Source organism: Microtus ochrogaster, linkage group LG10, assembly GCF_000317375.1.
Source record: "Microtus ochrogaster isolate Prairie Vole_2 linkage group LG10, MicOch1.0, whole genome shotgun sequence".
Classification (NCBI taxonomy): Eukaryota; Metazoa; Chordata; class Mammalia; order Rodentia; family Cricetidae; genus Microtus; species Microtus ochrogaster.
In genome coordinates, this window is record NC_022035.1 from 4,452,506 (window position 1) to 4,468,312 (window position 15,807).

Consider the following 15,807-nt stretch of genomic DNA (forward strand, 5'->3'; position numbering starts at 1 on the left):
AGGTACATAGATGCATAGATACATATTCATGTAATATATTACAGTCAGTAGAGTTTTTTTCAATTTTTGAGGTCATAATATAATTGTAGCATTTCTCCTTCCTCTTCCTCCCTCCATCATATACTTTTCTTTACCAAGTGTGTTCTTTACCAAGAAGTATCTTTTGCTAATATCTGGTTTCAAAGAAGCATTGCTGATGACAGAATGCGTTGAAAGTTAGAACTCAAATAAGTGAGGAATTATTTGAAATATAGATAATGTGAATTTTCACATTATAATTCATCCCACATAGTAAAATACCTAACACTTTCTAGTTTATAATTACCTAGATACCTGTGTGGGATGGTTGTCTTATTATATGCAACTCAAACTGTACACGAATAAAGAACAATGTCAAAAATAATTTTACTTCATAATGGCTTTCACTATATACTTTATATGCAATACCTTATCCCCTTTGATTGACAGGCCTTGCAATCCTTGTGGGCCAATTGGTCCTTCAGAACCCTTTTCACCCTGAAAGCAAATTGGAAAGGTATCAGTGCACAAAGAAAACTAAGACTTTTAAGAGTTTCTATTACAGTTACTGAGAATTATGGTTCACATTAATGGTTTTTAAGTCAAGCATCTAAACTCACTGTTTATTCAAAATGAGTAATTCGAACTTTGAGCTTTGCCACTCAGAAATAAAAAAGGTTGGTTTCAACATTAAAACAGGAATGGGTCTATCCAAGAAAGGCACGTATACAGCATCACTCAAGCTGAAAAAGAGCTAAATTCCAATCCCATCAGAGAAGCAATCAGTCTTGCGGTGTGGCTAGTGATAGCAAGCCGCTTTCCCTTACTAATGACAGAAATGGATTCGTGGTGATAAGGAAAATTTGTCTCTCCTGTGAACTAATGCTTGCTGAAATTGGATTATTGATTTAATGTTTCAATTTATAAAAATCAACTGAAAATCTAAGGTTATAAGGATTCATGGAAAATCTTGAACAAGCTAAGATAATAACATTTGTGTGTGTGTGTGTGTGTGTGTGTGTGTGTGTGATTTGCCTGAATGTGTGTGTGCCACATGCATTTCCAATGCCATCAGAAGCCAGAAAAGGGCATTAGATCCCCTAGAGCTTGAGTTACATGTGATCATGAGTCAAAACTGAACTCTCTAGAGGGGCAGCTAATACTCTTAATTACTCCAGCCCATACTGTATTACTTTTATGTAGCATAAGAATATGCTGGACATGCCATTGAGGCATTCCCTGGAATATTGTACTTTCTAGTATCTTAGTAATTAACACAATATTCTCACCCTCTCCTCTGGTTTAACACACAGAGATAGAAATAGAAATATTCCGGCTACTTGAATTTCCCAGATTGCTTGGGCTAGACATAACTAGAAGTCTACTAAATGTAAAGATACTTAAGAAACCACATAAAAATTTTTGGAACATAGTAATAAACTGCATTTGATCTGCTCTCTTAGACATGATTCCTTGGTAGTCAAAGGCATTTCATGTGTAAGGTAACCTTATCCCACATATTATTTCCAATCTATAATAAATTTAACAAGGAAAACTTTTAAAATTTAACCCATCTATCACTCACGATTTAGTGTCTATTGCTTTAGCCAACTGCTTTCCCCTCTTGAAATGTAAGTTTCTCATGGGTACCAAATGTTGATCATGGTAAGAGAGGTAAGAGCGAGATGCTTAGAGCCATGTGGCTGTCTAAGGGCCCAGGCATGAGAAACAATGACATGTCTAGAGATTCTTAGACACCTGGAGAGCAGCACGTGGTTCTCAGGATTGTGTGTATACCCCAACATGTATGTTTCAGAGAAAGACTTCGGAAATAATAAACGATTTCAAGCATGTCTCTTGTTCTGAAATTCTGTGGATAGGGCCCAAAGTATCTTAGAAAATTGTTTTCTGTGTGGCTACTGGCAGATATGCTATAGACAGAAGACCAGCGGTTGGCTGACCACAGACCACTAACCAGACCCACCGCCTACTTCTGTCAATGTGGTTTTATTGGTCAGCCACAGGCCATCATTCATACACTGTTTGTGGCTATTTTCAGACTACAACAGAGCCAAGGCTTGTACAGTTATCAGAAAGCTTGAAGAACCTGCTATTTTGGGCCTTTACAGAAAGAACTGCCAACACACAGAAAAGAGGAAGCAGTAAGAAGTCTGCTTTCCCAACTCCAGGTCAACAGCGACTGTTTCAGAATGTTTTGTTCTTTCTTTGTGATGAAATTACTCTTCTTATGATGTTGGCAGCAATACTATTAAAACTGGAGCTTTAAACTCCCTTTCTTATCTGAGTTTAGTAGAAACAAAGCTGTAAGCCAAGGGTTGCCATAGCTACACTCAGTAACTTAACTTCTAGACCCAAAACAAATGCATGGAGCTTTAGTGCCTATAAATGAACATAACTTTTAATTATTTTACAATAATTACACAAAATGCAAGTCTGCTGATTACTTATTTTATAATTATGAATTTCATGCATATGTGCTTTCATGTTATGGAGAAGTTTGCATATTCTTTTACTTAGAAGGGTGAAAATGGCCAGGAGAACGCTTGACTTCTAACGGTTTATAATCCATGACCTTGTAAGACAAAGCAATTTTTCCACTGGTTCGGAAGCTTTTGTTACCTTTGGTCCTGGAAACCCTTCTCCTGGTGGGCCCCTCTCTCCTGGGGTTCCCTCAGGACCACGAGGACCCTGGGAGGAGAACAGGGGGGAGAATGGGAGATGGCAAGATGGGAGGGGGCAAAAAACAGACAAGAATGGTTAATTTCCGTTCCCACAGACATGGTGACAGTATAATCCCACTCTGTTTTAGTAAGAATCTTTCTAGTGTGATCCATCCTGTCAGCTGGGAATCTGTGAGTAGCAGGACCCTCACTGTTTTCAATATTCCTTCTCTTGGAATGGCATAAGAGCTTCTTCTTGTGTTCAAATTAGAGGAGAGTGGCAATAAGTAATGCCTCAAAATACAGATAAGAAAATACATCCCATGGGACAAGAGATCCAGGACTGTGTGGTCAGGAGAAGACACAGGGAGACTTACTCATCTGAGAAAATATTGGAGAGCCTGGAAAAGCTCTTACTTTCTGAGACAAGATCTCTCGCTGAACTCAGAGCTCATTATTTCTGTCTACCCTGCTAGCCAGTGACCCTCAGGACCAGTAGTACTGGGCTTACAGATGTCTACACTGCTAGCTAGTAAGCCTCAGGACCAGTAGTACTGGGCTTACAGATGTCTACATTGCTAGCCAGTGAGCCTCAGGACCAGTAGTACTGGGCTTACAGAAGTGCATCACCGTGGTCAGTGTGCTGGCTTTGGAGCTTGTGGGCTATTCAGTGGACTATCGCAGGCCAACGCCCTTCGCTAGGCAACCCTATCAATCCATCTATCAGAGGAAACAGCTTACATCGTCTTCCTTACATTTCTCCTTTCCTATTCATTCCCCCATCCCACCCCCAAGAGGAGGGAAACTTTTTGAGCTTTGAAAATTTCTATTTGGGGGACTGAGAGATGGTCAGAGGTCAAGAGAAGTGGCTTCTCTTCCAAAGGACCTGCATTGATTCCCAGCATCCGCATGATGCCTCACAACTGTCCGTGATCCTAGTTTCAAGACACCCAACACTCTCTTCTGGCCTCCGTGGACAACAGGCATGCATGTGGCGCACAGACATACATGCCGGCAAGAAACCAATATAGATTAAAAATAAATAAAAACTAAAAGATTCCTAATTTGGGCCACTGAGGAGATAACCAGAGGTTAAAGTAGTACTGGATGATCATGGAACTTGAGTTCAGATCTCCAGCACAAGCCAAAAGCTTTAGAGATGCTTTCTGCACAAAAGGGGCAGCAGAGCAGGACTCAGCATGGCGTGTGTGTCACAAGTAGTACGCTGTGTGTGCTGGCACATGCCCTTAACCCCAGCACTTGGGAGGCTGAGGCAGGTGAATCTCTGAGTTCAAAACCACCCTGGTCTACATAAGCAGGTCTCTCTAGTCTACACAGAGAGACCCTGTCTTAAAAACAAACAAACAAAAACCTAACTCTATCCCAGTCTTGAACACATTTTTTTTGCTTCTTCTTAATACTGCATTTTTCAAAGTTGGTCTTTATTATTTATGCGCGGTCTACTTGGTAAAGACTTAATTAAAAGAAAAGGCTAACATGAAATCTAATTTAAATTGCAATGCTTATGGGGAAACTAGCTTTTAATTCCAAAACATTAATCAAAAGTCTAATATCTATGACAGTTTGCTCTAATGGCCAAGCGATTAATTAGAGTAAAAATTTAAAGGAGCAGAGAAACTAAATAGCAAACTAGACTGAAAAGTGCCAAGCTAGTGTTACATAATTTAACAGCAAAAGTATTGGCAACTTACTCTTCACTAATGACATAACAAATAAAAAAATTACATTGAATAAGAGGAACAAATGTATTGAGTTCACTCATTCGTTCAACAGACATTCACCAAATTTGATAGTTTGTTTCTCTATTGGTGTGATAAAACACCATTTCCAAGAGCACCTTGGAGAGGAAAGGGCTTATTTGGCCTACAAATTACAGTGCATCATGCAGGAAAGCTACGGTGTCAGCTCAGGGAGGAACCTGAAAGACATAAAGCAGAACCCACGGTGTTCACTGGCTTGGTTCCTCTGCCTGCCCTATATATCGTAGGCCCGCCTGTGTAGGAATGGCACCACCCACAGTGGGCTGAGTGCTCCCACACCGATTAGCAATCAAGGAAACGCCCCACAAACGTGTCCATGGGCCAATCTAACTTAAAAAGTCCTCAACCGAGGTCCCTTTTCCTCCATGACTCTAGTTTGTGCCAAGTTGACCAAAATTAGGCAACACAGCTGACTCCTCCTTTGTCAGCTGCACACAAACACATCACTATTAAATCACAACCTTTGCTGTTTGTTCTTAAGAGCTCATCTTAAAAACAAACATGAAACCGTCTCAAAGTTGCATAATTTTCAACACTTTAAAAGTCCAAGTTCTGTCTTTTGTTTTGTATTATTCTTCTAGACAGGGTTTCTCTGTGTAGCTTTCAAGCCTGTCTTGGAACTTGCTCTTTAGAACAGGCTGGCCTTGAACTCAGAGAGATCAGTCTGCCTGTGCCTCCTGAGTGTTGGGATTAAAGGCGTGCCACTATGAGGGCGATACCTACTGAAACAGCTGACCTGAGCTAAATGGAGCTCACTGACTCTGGACTGACAACAGGGGAACCAGCATAGGACCAAACTAGGCCCTATGAATGTGGGTGACAGTTGTATGCCTGGGACAGACTGCGGGGGCCACCAGCAGTGGGGCCAGGATTTATCTCTACTGCTTTAACTGGCTTTTTGGAGCTCATTCTCTTTGGAGGGTTACGTTAGCCTAGATAGAATGGGAAGGGCCTTGATGCTGCCCCAAAGTGATGCGCTAGACTTTGTTGACTTCCCATGGAAAGCCTTACCCTCTCTGATGAGCGGATGTGGGGGGGAGAGAGAAGGAGGAGCTGAGGAGTGGGAACTGGAATTGGAATGTAAATTTTCAATTAAATAAAAATTACATGGTGTGGAAAAAAAGAGAACGGAAAGTCTAAGTTCTCTTTAGAACTCTAAAATCTTTTATCTGTGGGTTCCTCCAAAATCCAAACTAAGTTACATACTTATTTTTTTTCTGTTCTATTCTAAGAAGGAAGAACTAGAGCATGGTTATAATCAGATCATAGCAAAATCCAAGCTCTGTAGTGAAGTTCAAATCCTGTAGCTCAGTGTGTGACATTGGTAACTCATCATGATCTTCTGAACTCCAGAGGCTTGGGCAGTCCCGCTTCTGCCTCTCTGCCATCCACAGCACACATTGTTTCTCAGATGCAGGCCAGCTCTGCAGCACAGTGTAGAGCCACGGTGCTTGGTGGCCATCCCGCATCCTGTCATCTCCAGCATGCAAAGGTCCCACTGTAACCGAGGCTTCACCTTCACCGATAGCCTCTCCAGACCTCTTCAGGAACTCCAGCTCTGCCACCCAGTACCAAGCTTTAGCTTTCTCCATGACCCCCTCAATCCTGAGGCTTCCCCGGAAACTGAAGCTGTTCTTTGACCAATAGCCTCCTAACCTCAACCCTGCCACATGGCGCAAGGTCTTAGACTATCTCCACAGAAACCTGTAGTAGTGTATGTGTGTAAGGGTGTGTAAGGTTGAAAAGGGGTCAACTGTTCTGGTTGATTTTTGTCAACTCGATACAAACTAGACTCACAAACAGAAACTTTGACTAGGGGATTGCCTCTGTCATTGGACTGTGGGCATGCATGCAGGGTGTTCCTTCTTGATTAATTATTGATATGAGAGGGCCTTGCTCACAATGGGTGATGCCATCACTGGGCAGGTGGTCCTAAGCTGTATAAAAACATTCTGAGCAAGACATGGAGAGCAAGCCAGTAAACGGCTTTCCCTCCACAGCCTCTGCTTCAGTTCCTGCTGCCAGGTTTGTGCATGACCTTATACCACGGCTGATTCCCTCAGTGATGGACCATAACCTGTAAGCTGAAATGCGGCCAAACCACCACTGCCAAATTCTTCGGTAATGGCATTTTATCACAGCAACCGAATGCGCACCAATATAGCAAATACCGAGTAGGTAAAAGGGCCTGGGCTAGGGTCTAGGAATAGCAGACAGACCCACCTTCATCTCGGGGAGTTAATAGTCTTTTATGATAGTTGAACGCTCATTTTAGTATCTTTTAGAATGAGGTACAACAGTAAGTTGGACTTCATATTAACAACTGTGTGTTCAAATAAGTAGTTTCATTTTTCTAATGTTAAACGCTGTCCTAAGTGTCAATCACCCAATGCGCAATTGCTGGAGTTGACTAAAGAGTCCCACAGCAGATGCACACATCCTTTCCTGGAATCCTGCACACAGTCCAGTCTCTGGGGGACTGGCTTACACTGAACAGTGTGGGGAGAGGCACACTGAACAGAACCAACACCAATCCCCCTTCCTTCCTTCTCTGCACTTCTAGAACACATCAGCTGAGGTGAAAGCAAGAATATCGGCACTCTCAGTAACTTTTATAGCTAATACTCATGGTCACACAGTTAAGTGATTTCAAAACCAGTGATCCAAGGATTAATCACCATAAGCTGTAATGATAGTCCATACCATTAGTATGCTCTCGGGTCCTTCAGCTAAGCAGATATGAAGAAAGGTGGTTATTAACCAGAGAAGAGAAATTGCAGGTTCTTGGACTAGAAAAATGATGCTTTCAATTTATTATTAGGCAGTGCAAACTACCGTTGTACAAAACCACTTACTTGCAAATGATTATGTATCATTTTATTTTTAGCATAAATTTTTATTAGTTATTAGAAATAATCAATAATGTAACCCAATCACTTCTACTTTCCAGTCCTCCCAGGTCTACTTCCCACCCTTATAACCTCCCCCAAAACAAATGTGAGAGTTCATTTTTATTTTTAAATTTTAATTTGTGTATGTGTTTGTGTAGCTAAGATCTCATGTAGCCCAGACACACCTCGAATCCCCGTAACCAAGGATGACCCTGAACTCCTGCTCCCCAGCCTTTATGTCCTTAGTGTTAAGGTAAAAATAAAATGCCTTGGGTCCCTGAATGGCAGCAATGGGCAGCGGGCCACAAGAACACAAAGACCATGAATGCAGCCAGTCCCAGGCAGGGAGCCACACAGCAGGTGAGACAGAGACCTATTGGGCATGCCATGCAGAGAAAGTAGGTATTTATTTAGTGGATGATGGATGGGGAAGGGGAAAGGGGAGAAAGAGGGAGAAGAGGGACAAGGAAAGAGAGGCAAAGAGAGAAAGAGAGAGAGAGAAGGGGGGAAAGGGGAGAAGTGGGGAGAAGGGAGAGAGATGAGAAGAGGCTCAGGCTGGAAATGGAAGGAAAATCTGCTTGCCTCAGTAGATGAGGACTGGGGGGGGAGGGGAGTATGTGGAGCAAGTCTCTTAAAGAGACGGGGAGACATTGCATTTAGTCCTGAGATACAATCTGAACTACCACAATGGGTTTACATAGCACTGGAAATTGAACTCAGAGCCTCCCGTATGCTAGACAAGCATCCTATCGACTGAGTTACCACATCCTTGGACCTGTGTATAGGCTTTTAAAGACAGAAAGGCTTCCATAAACAATCTCACCGTCTTTTGTAAAAGCCATGGGAAGCGATTACAACCATGACAGACTTATTTGACTTTTACCAAATATATGTATAATGCAGAAATGTAATTAGTATAGTCTCATCAGTGAAAAGCACTATGGATACATTAACAATGAGGTAAAATATGATTGCTCATTATATTTACAGTATTACTTCCCTTAATAAAGTGAAGCACTAGAGATAAGTGTGCTAATGCATAGTAAAAATTGGCCAGTATCTTCAAACAGTGTCATCTATTTTATTTTTTAACCTCAAAGTAATTAGAGCTCTACTTTAGAGCATACTTTTTATGAAAGTACTTTGAATAACCTTGCATACACAAAGAAATTACCTGGAGACTCTCGGCCAATTTCCTCTTTATGAATTAGTAGTCGTTACCGGATAAGCATCACACTAGTGTGGTTACACAGAGACAGAGGCTAACAGCTCTCAGCACACTTGTCACACTTACTGTGATACCAGGAGTAGTTAGTACTAAACCTGAGGTCACGAGAAATGGTCAGGCAAAGAGGCAAAAGCAAAGTGATTTCAGCAGAATCTTCCCCAATCTTCTTGCTACTTCTAAGTAGTTACAAAACTCACATGGCTGGTTTTTATATTACTATAACATTTGACACAATACTTTTGTACTAGGCTTTTCCTCGCCTTTGTTATGATCTTCCTTTCCCATTAAATAGCAAACCATCACAGTGTCAGTATAATTTGCATAACTGTAGCTTGGAAAACAAGAATTGCATGTTATGGAAACACCGTGAAAGTGTTCTGGCTACAAACAGAAGGGCAAGTAATATAAAATTTCCTCTTAAGTGAGTCATAAAAACTGAGCCCAGTAAAGCAGCAAAGATCTCAGGGCTCAAAAATAAGAGGTATGCTTGATGCAGGCCTGTAAGCAGCGGTGGTGACCATAACACTGAAGAGGATTGCGTACTCCCTGAGGCACTGGGCAGGTTCTAGGCACTGTTAAAGCTGTTAAATCACCCTTAGAGTAAATGAGAACTTCTTTAAATGAGCAAATCGCTTGAGGGCTGGGGCCCTCTGACTCCCCCAATTAACAAATTTGGACTCTCACTTGATACCCTGACTTCCCAGAACAAAAGGGCTGCCAATCAAACAGCCAGCCTCACTACCCCTATGCCACCACAGCCATCACTAAAGGACATCTTGAGAGAATTACAGTGATCCCCTGGCTCTGAAAGGCACAGCCTAGGCCAGGGCCATTTGAAATAGCTTGTGTTCACCTACACATTTCCACCTAGACCACAAAGGGAGATCAGATGGACTTCTGTGATGGGTGCTAAAGATGCAAAGGTGTGATTGGTGCAAGAAGCTTAAGCCTTCATTTGCCTTCTAGGTACAGTGTGGCTAGATAAAAGATAAATTACTAAGAAGTTGTGAATATGCTGCAAACATTGCAAAGGGCACAATTGTTGTTGCTAGACAGTGAAAATAACAGGTAATGCAGATCCCTGGGTGGAGGGGGGGCTTTTAATCCTAGCAAATCTCTGTAAATTCAAGGCCAACCTGGCCTACAGAGCAAGTAGAAACCCTGTCTTGAACCTCTGTCCCCAAAAGAAGAACGTAAGGGCCAGGGAGAAAGCTTAGTAAGTAAAGAGGATTGCTGCCAACTCAGACAAGTTGAGTTCAATCCCTAGAACCCATGTGTGGAGGCCCCAAAAGGCCTATTTCCTTGTTGACCAAAGGTCAGAGAGTTTGGAACTTTCCTCTAATTCCTTCGAGGTTATTGTCAACAGGCATGGCCAATTGCCAGACCTTGTGCTCCAGGAATAGAGAAGTAGCTGCTACCTCAAACAAAAGTTTAAGGATCCAACTAAGTTCCAGTTCCCTTTACAAAAATAACTTGGGTTTCCACCCAGGAAGTGGTTTGCCTACAGAAATGTTTTGGTCTAGGGTGTGAGCATGATTTGGCGACTGGTTTTGTTCTAGCAACAGAATGTTTAACTATGAATGTAGCCCATGACTTTCAACTGGGATGTTCATATCCTTATATTATGTTCATGAAGTCTCTTGTCTTACTCTTACCTTTTGGCATCAGGGGTATTCTAAGCAGTTGGAAATTAAATGCGGGCGAATTTTCAGTACTCACTGAAAAATTCCCTCCCAGTACTATTTTATATGTTTCTGCATTTTATTCTTTTCATTCGCATCTTCATATTCTTTACTACGTTTCTAAATCCCCGTGCCTCTACCCTGGAAAAGGTATTTTTGTCGAGGCTGGTCCCCAACAATGATGAAAGTGCAGAACTGACTCTTTCTTTTAATCATTTTTCATATCAATCATAGTCCCCCTCCCCTCTTCTCCTACTCTTCCCAGCTCCCTCCCCTCAGCCCGCTCCCCATGCATTCCTCAGAAAGGGTAAGGCTCTTCCCCCTGCATCAAGACTAAGTGTAACATTCCACCATAGGGAATGGGCTCCAAAAAGCTAGCCCATGCAACAGGGATAGATCCTGGTGTAATGGTCTGCCCTGTCCCTTCAAGAGAAAAGCCCTGCCCACTCCCTCCCTGTCTGCTGAGGCAAGCAGGTCTTCCTTCCACTTACAACCTGAGTTCCTTCCTTTCTGTCTGTCTTCTGAAGAGGTAGCTTCTGCCTCTCTCCCTTTTCCCCACTTCTCCCCTTCCTCTCCTGCTCTCTCTATGTCTCTGTTTCTCTTTTTTCTCTCTCTCTGCCTCTTTCTCCTTGTCCCCCTTTTCCCTTTCCCCTCCATAACCCACTAAATAAATACCCACTTTCTCTGCACGATGTACCTAATAGGTCTCTGTCTCTCACCTGCCTCATGGTTCCCTGCCTGGGACCGGTTGCCTTCATGGCCTGCTGTTGTCTCATGGCCCACTGCCCACTGCCTCTACTCAGGAACCTGCGGCATTTCATTTTTACCATAACACCTGGTTCCACTGCTGCCAGGGCCTCACAAAGAGACCAAGCCACACAGCTGTAGCCCATATGCACAGGCCTAGGAGAAATGACTCTTATATGTACATGCCATGGTATGTGAGTGCTCTCCCCCAACATACATGTCTGCACACACACAGATTATAAATAAAAGTTTAAAATGGAAAACAAAATTAATTAATTGGAAATTAATAGAAAACAAAAATATATAAGCTAAAGACTGAGCTTCCTGCTAATGTATTTTCACTCTAAAAAGCTACTAAAAATGCACTTTCTAAAAAAGAAGGAAAGAAATCTGGCAAGTGGAAATGGTGAAAGTCTGGTACAATAGCTCAGCTAGTGGAACACTAGCCTGGGATCCATGAAGCCCAGGGCTCAACACTCAGCACCACAAAATAATGAGTGGAATAGCACAGACCTGTCAACCCAACACTCTGGAGGTAGAGGCAGGAAGATCAGAAATTCAAGGAACTCAGGGCAAGCCTGGGCCACATAAGACCCTGTCTAAGACACAAAAGTTAAAAAAAGAAAAAACAAAGAAAGGAGTGAGAGAGAGAATGAAAGAGGGAGGTTATCATAAACTAAGAGACTGTTAAAGATATGGGTAAAACTAAATACATGTTAGCTGAAAAAATACCGCAACAGTAATAAATAATTTAGTAGGATGAAATGATGCAGACCAATGTTAATAAGGGATAAACATATAAGCTCTATAGAGAAGTCAAATTCGAGGACGAGGGGATGGCTCTGCAGTTAGAGATCTTTCTACATTAGCAGAAAACCCCAATTCTGGTCCCAACACCCACAGTGGGGAAGCTCACAACACCCTCAACTCCAACTCCGGGGGATCCAATGCCCACCTCCAGCCCCATAGAACCCTGAAACCATAGACAACACACACACACACACACACACACACACACACACACAAACCCTCAGGCAATCAACTGCTGTTTCATTCATAGGTACTACAAAGAAACATGTTTCTGTTAGTGATTCCGTAAGGCAACATGCGATGCAAAACCACACAGGGAGGCTACGGCTGCAGCTAGCTGCTTCTGCTTCTGCTTCTGCCTTAGTCAGCTGGCTACAGCTCTCTGCTAAGAAGAAAGATGACTTGAGAAGTTACGAAGACCCTCATAACAGAAGAGTCATGTTTTATTCATTTCCTCTTCAGATCTCTCTTGACAGAACCTTTTTTTTTCCTTTTCCAACAATAGCAAACTTCAAAGCTACATAAGGTGGAAGCTGCAAATAAAGCAGGCTTTCTCTTTGCCCCACCACCAATCCCAACTTTAGAGCATTCACAAGGATTACGTAATGAGAAGATTTGCAGCCTTATTCCAGACCCATTGTTCTCAGGGCTACAGTCCTGTCAACCACCAGGTATAATCCAGAGCTGTCATCTCCTGGGAAACTTCGACACATTAAAATCTTTTTCTTTGCCAAGCTGATTAATCTTACAAGAGACTACAGTGGGAGAAGATCAACTGAAAAGATCATACACACACACACACACACACACACACACTATATGTATATATACTGATATACACTTCTTTCAATGAAGACACATCCACTTCAACAAAGCCACACCTTCTAAGACAGATTTATTTATTTTATGTATATGAGTGTTCTTTCTGAATGTACAACTTTATGCCAGAAGAGGACACCAGATCCCACTATAGATGGCTGTGAGCCACAATGTGTTTGCTGGGAATTGAACTCAGGACCTCTGGAAGAGCAGGCAGTGCTCTTAACCTCTGAGCCATCTCTCCAAACTAAGCCACACCTTCTAATAATGCTACTCCCTATGAGATTATGGGGACCAATTACATTCAAACTACCACACTATACATGTAGCCTTATTTCAAGCATGAAAAGTATTATGTATCTGGTTCTTACATACTTCTATTATTGAAGTACCTTTTAACATGAAACCATACAAAGTAGGGTCACTTGCTCATTTATTTTTACCAGAACAAATGCATAAGAATTATGTTTTACCATTTCTTTGCCACTTACTGGCTGTCCAGGTTCACCAACTCCAATCGGTCCCGGAGCTCCTGTTCTTCCTTCCTGGCCCCTTTCTCCCTGAAACAGGAAGAGCAGAGTTACACGGTGAGTTTTTAAATAAATAATAAGATGATAGAAAATGTGCAGTGGATTTCAACAGAGATAATAGCCAAACTTTTCATGTTCAAGAACAACAAAAATATTCAGAGAAGGCTACTTGGCTTGAATGTGAATTGAAGCAAACAAATTGCCCGGATAAGCAACTGGAGAGGAACTGCGTGTGCTCCTGTGATGGCCAAGATAAGATGTGACTATTCCCCCCACTGTCCTAAGATGCCATCCCTTCCTTGTCCCCATGCTATTCATTTCATCTGTTCTTAAACTCTGTCTCACACTTGATCTCCTTCCAAAGAACCTTTCTCTAGTAACTGTGCCTTGTAAGTTCCCCCTGGAGTCTCTGTGTTGTCATTGCTGACATGTTGTGCCTGGGAGCAATTGACTGCCTTCTAACCAAACTGAAGAAAACTCGCCGCCCCCCTTCAGTTATATATTAAAGCCTATTCTCTGGACCACAAGGTCCACTTAAAATCAGTACACAAGGCTGCTCTCTCACATGTTCAGCATTACACGGAACACCCCAGGATGCTCCCTACCTCTGTAGTTTCTTACAGATTTCCCTGCCAGCCTTTACTCACTCAGTGATGTGGGCCTCTGGGTTCTGCCCATGTTATATGAGTAGACAGGAGTTTACATATTAAGATGACACACTTCCCAATAGTATATTTGCACATTAGTGTATAAAGCCCAAGAAACCCAACAGAACCATGTGTGCATTATGAGAGGTGGGATATTTGGAGACACACCAAAGTTTTTATTCCAACCAAATCAAAATGCATCTTGATTATTCTCACTGTAACTGTCTGAGACCACAATGCTGCAGTGTCCAAGGACCCAAAATGTACCTAACTGCTGCAGAAAATGCATCTCTGCACAAAGAAGCAAGTATCCTTACCTTAACACCTTGCTGCCCAATACCAGGGGCTCCTGGGGGACCATAAGGACCAGGAGGACCTGGCTCACCCTAGAGTGAAAAATAGGGTCATGTTAGGTCAGCTCAATAGTATTTGTCGAGCAGTTCTTTGGTGTAAAGGTTTGTTATGGGAGCTCAGAGAACAACAGCAAAACCTAGTACACAGTCCCTGCACTCAGTTATCCATACCTTTTAAATACACATTTAAATATATTTTAAATCATAATAAAAATAAACATAATATTCATTGACCTTTCTGGCTCTTATAATTCTTCATAGTCCTTCCTCCCTCTCTTTGGCAGGATTCCCTGAGCTCAGCCTAATGTTTAGCTGTATCTGTTTCCATCAGTTACTAGGTAAGGCTCTCTGGTGATAATCAGTCACCACTCTGATCACAGGAGATGATCAGTTTAAGATACGTCCCCACTATTGCTAGGAGTCTTAGCTGGGGTCATCTTTGTAGATTTGTGGGAGTTTCCCTTGCAACAGGTTTCTACCTGACCCTGAAAAGTCCCCTCCCTTTCCAGTCATCTAAGGATTACAGGAGCCAGAGAGGTCAAAGGCGTCACCTGACCTGGCTCATAGGAACTCGCAGAGTCTGAATCAACAACCAGGGAGCCTCCATGGGACCAACCAAAGCCCTCTACATACATGTGACAGTTATGTAGCTCTGTCCACTTGTGGGACTGTTAACAGTGAAAGCAGGAGATGTCCCTAAGACTTCATCTGGCTCTTAGGAACTTAGGAACCTATTTCTTATACTGAATTGCCTTGCCCAGCCTCAATATAAGAGGAGGCATTTAATACTACTGCAACTTGATATGCCATTCTTTATTGATACACAGGAGGTCTGCCCCTCTCTGAACAGGAACAGAGGAGGAGTAAGGATTGAGGGGAGGGGGGGTGGTGATGGAGGAAGGTCATTGGTTAAATAAAGAAACTGCCTTGGCCCTGATAGGACAGAAAATTAGATAGGCGGAGTAAACAGAACAGAATGCTGGGAGGAAAAGGAAGTGAGGTAAAACGCCTCAGACAGACGCCATGCTTTGCTTCTGCTCTCCGGGGCAGACACGATGGAGCCAGCCGCCAGGTCAGACATGCTGAATCTTTCCAGGTAAGACTGGTGCTACACAGATTATTAGAGATGGGTTGATCGGGATATGAGAATTAGCCAGTAAGGGCTAGAGCTAATGGGCCAAGCAGTGTTTAAAAGAATACAGTTTGTGTGTCGTTATTTCGGGGCATAAGCTAGCCAGGCGGCTGGGAGCCAGGTGGCAGGAATGCAGCCCATAGCTCCCTCCAACAGGGTGGGAGACAGGGGAGGTAGCAGGAGGGAATGGGAAAAAAGAGGGAGAGGAAGTTTTTGTCAGGATGTAAAATTAATTAAACTTTAAAAAGGAATACAATAATTTAAAAACATGCCCCGTCTGGAGCTAGAAAGACGCTCAGCAAATAAGTAAATAAATATAATATTAAAGAACATGTTAGTAGTGGATCCTACCTATAGTCTACTTTTCTTTAAATCCATTTTCAGCTAATATGGCCCCCTCTGTGGTAGGACCATAAGAAAACTTAGGCATCCTAGAACTGGATGATAGATTCCCATTGAGTCCAGACAGGTTACCTGGCTTCTCCAGC

The 15,807-nt window shown here is 42.5% G+C and overlaps 1 protein-coding gene across 1 annotated transcript in view; it reads right to left on the minus strand.

Annotated features, from left to right (window-relative positions):
- The window catches only part of Col28a1 (collagen type XXVIII alpha 1 chain), a 160,085-nt gene that overhangs the window by 99,481 nt on the left and 44,797 nt on the right, over window positions 1–15,807 (minus strand). Inside the window, exons 12-15 of the mRNA XM_005363713.3 lie at window positions 14,152–14,220; window positions 13,149–13,217; window positions 2,659–2,727; window positions 448–516 (exon numbers count right to left, since the gene is read on the minus strand). Coding sequence (XP_005363770.1) covers window positions 448–516; window positions 2,659–2,727; window positions 13,149–13,217; window positions 14,152–14,220 — 276 coding nt within the window. The remainder of the gene's footprint in view (window positions 1–447; window positions 517–2,658; window positions 2,728–13,148; window positions 13,218–14,151; window positions 14,221–15,807) is intronic.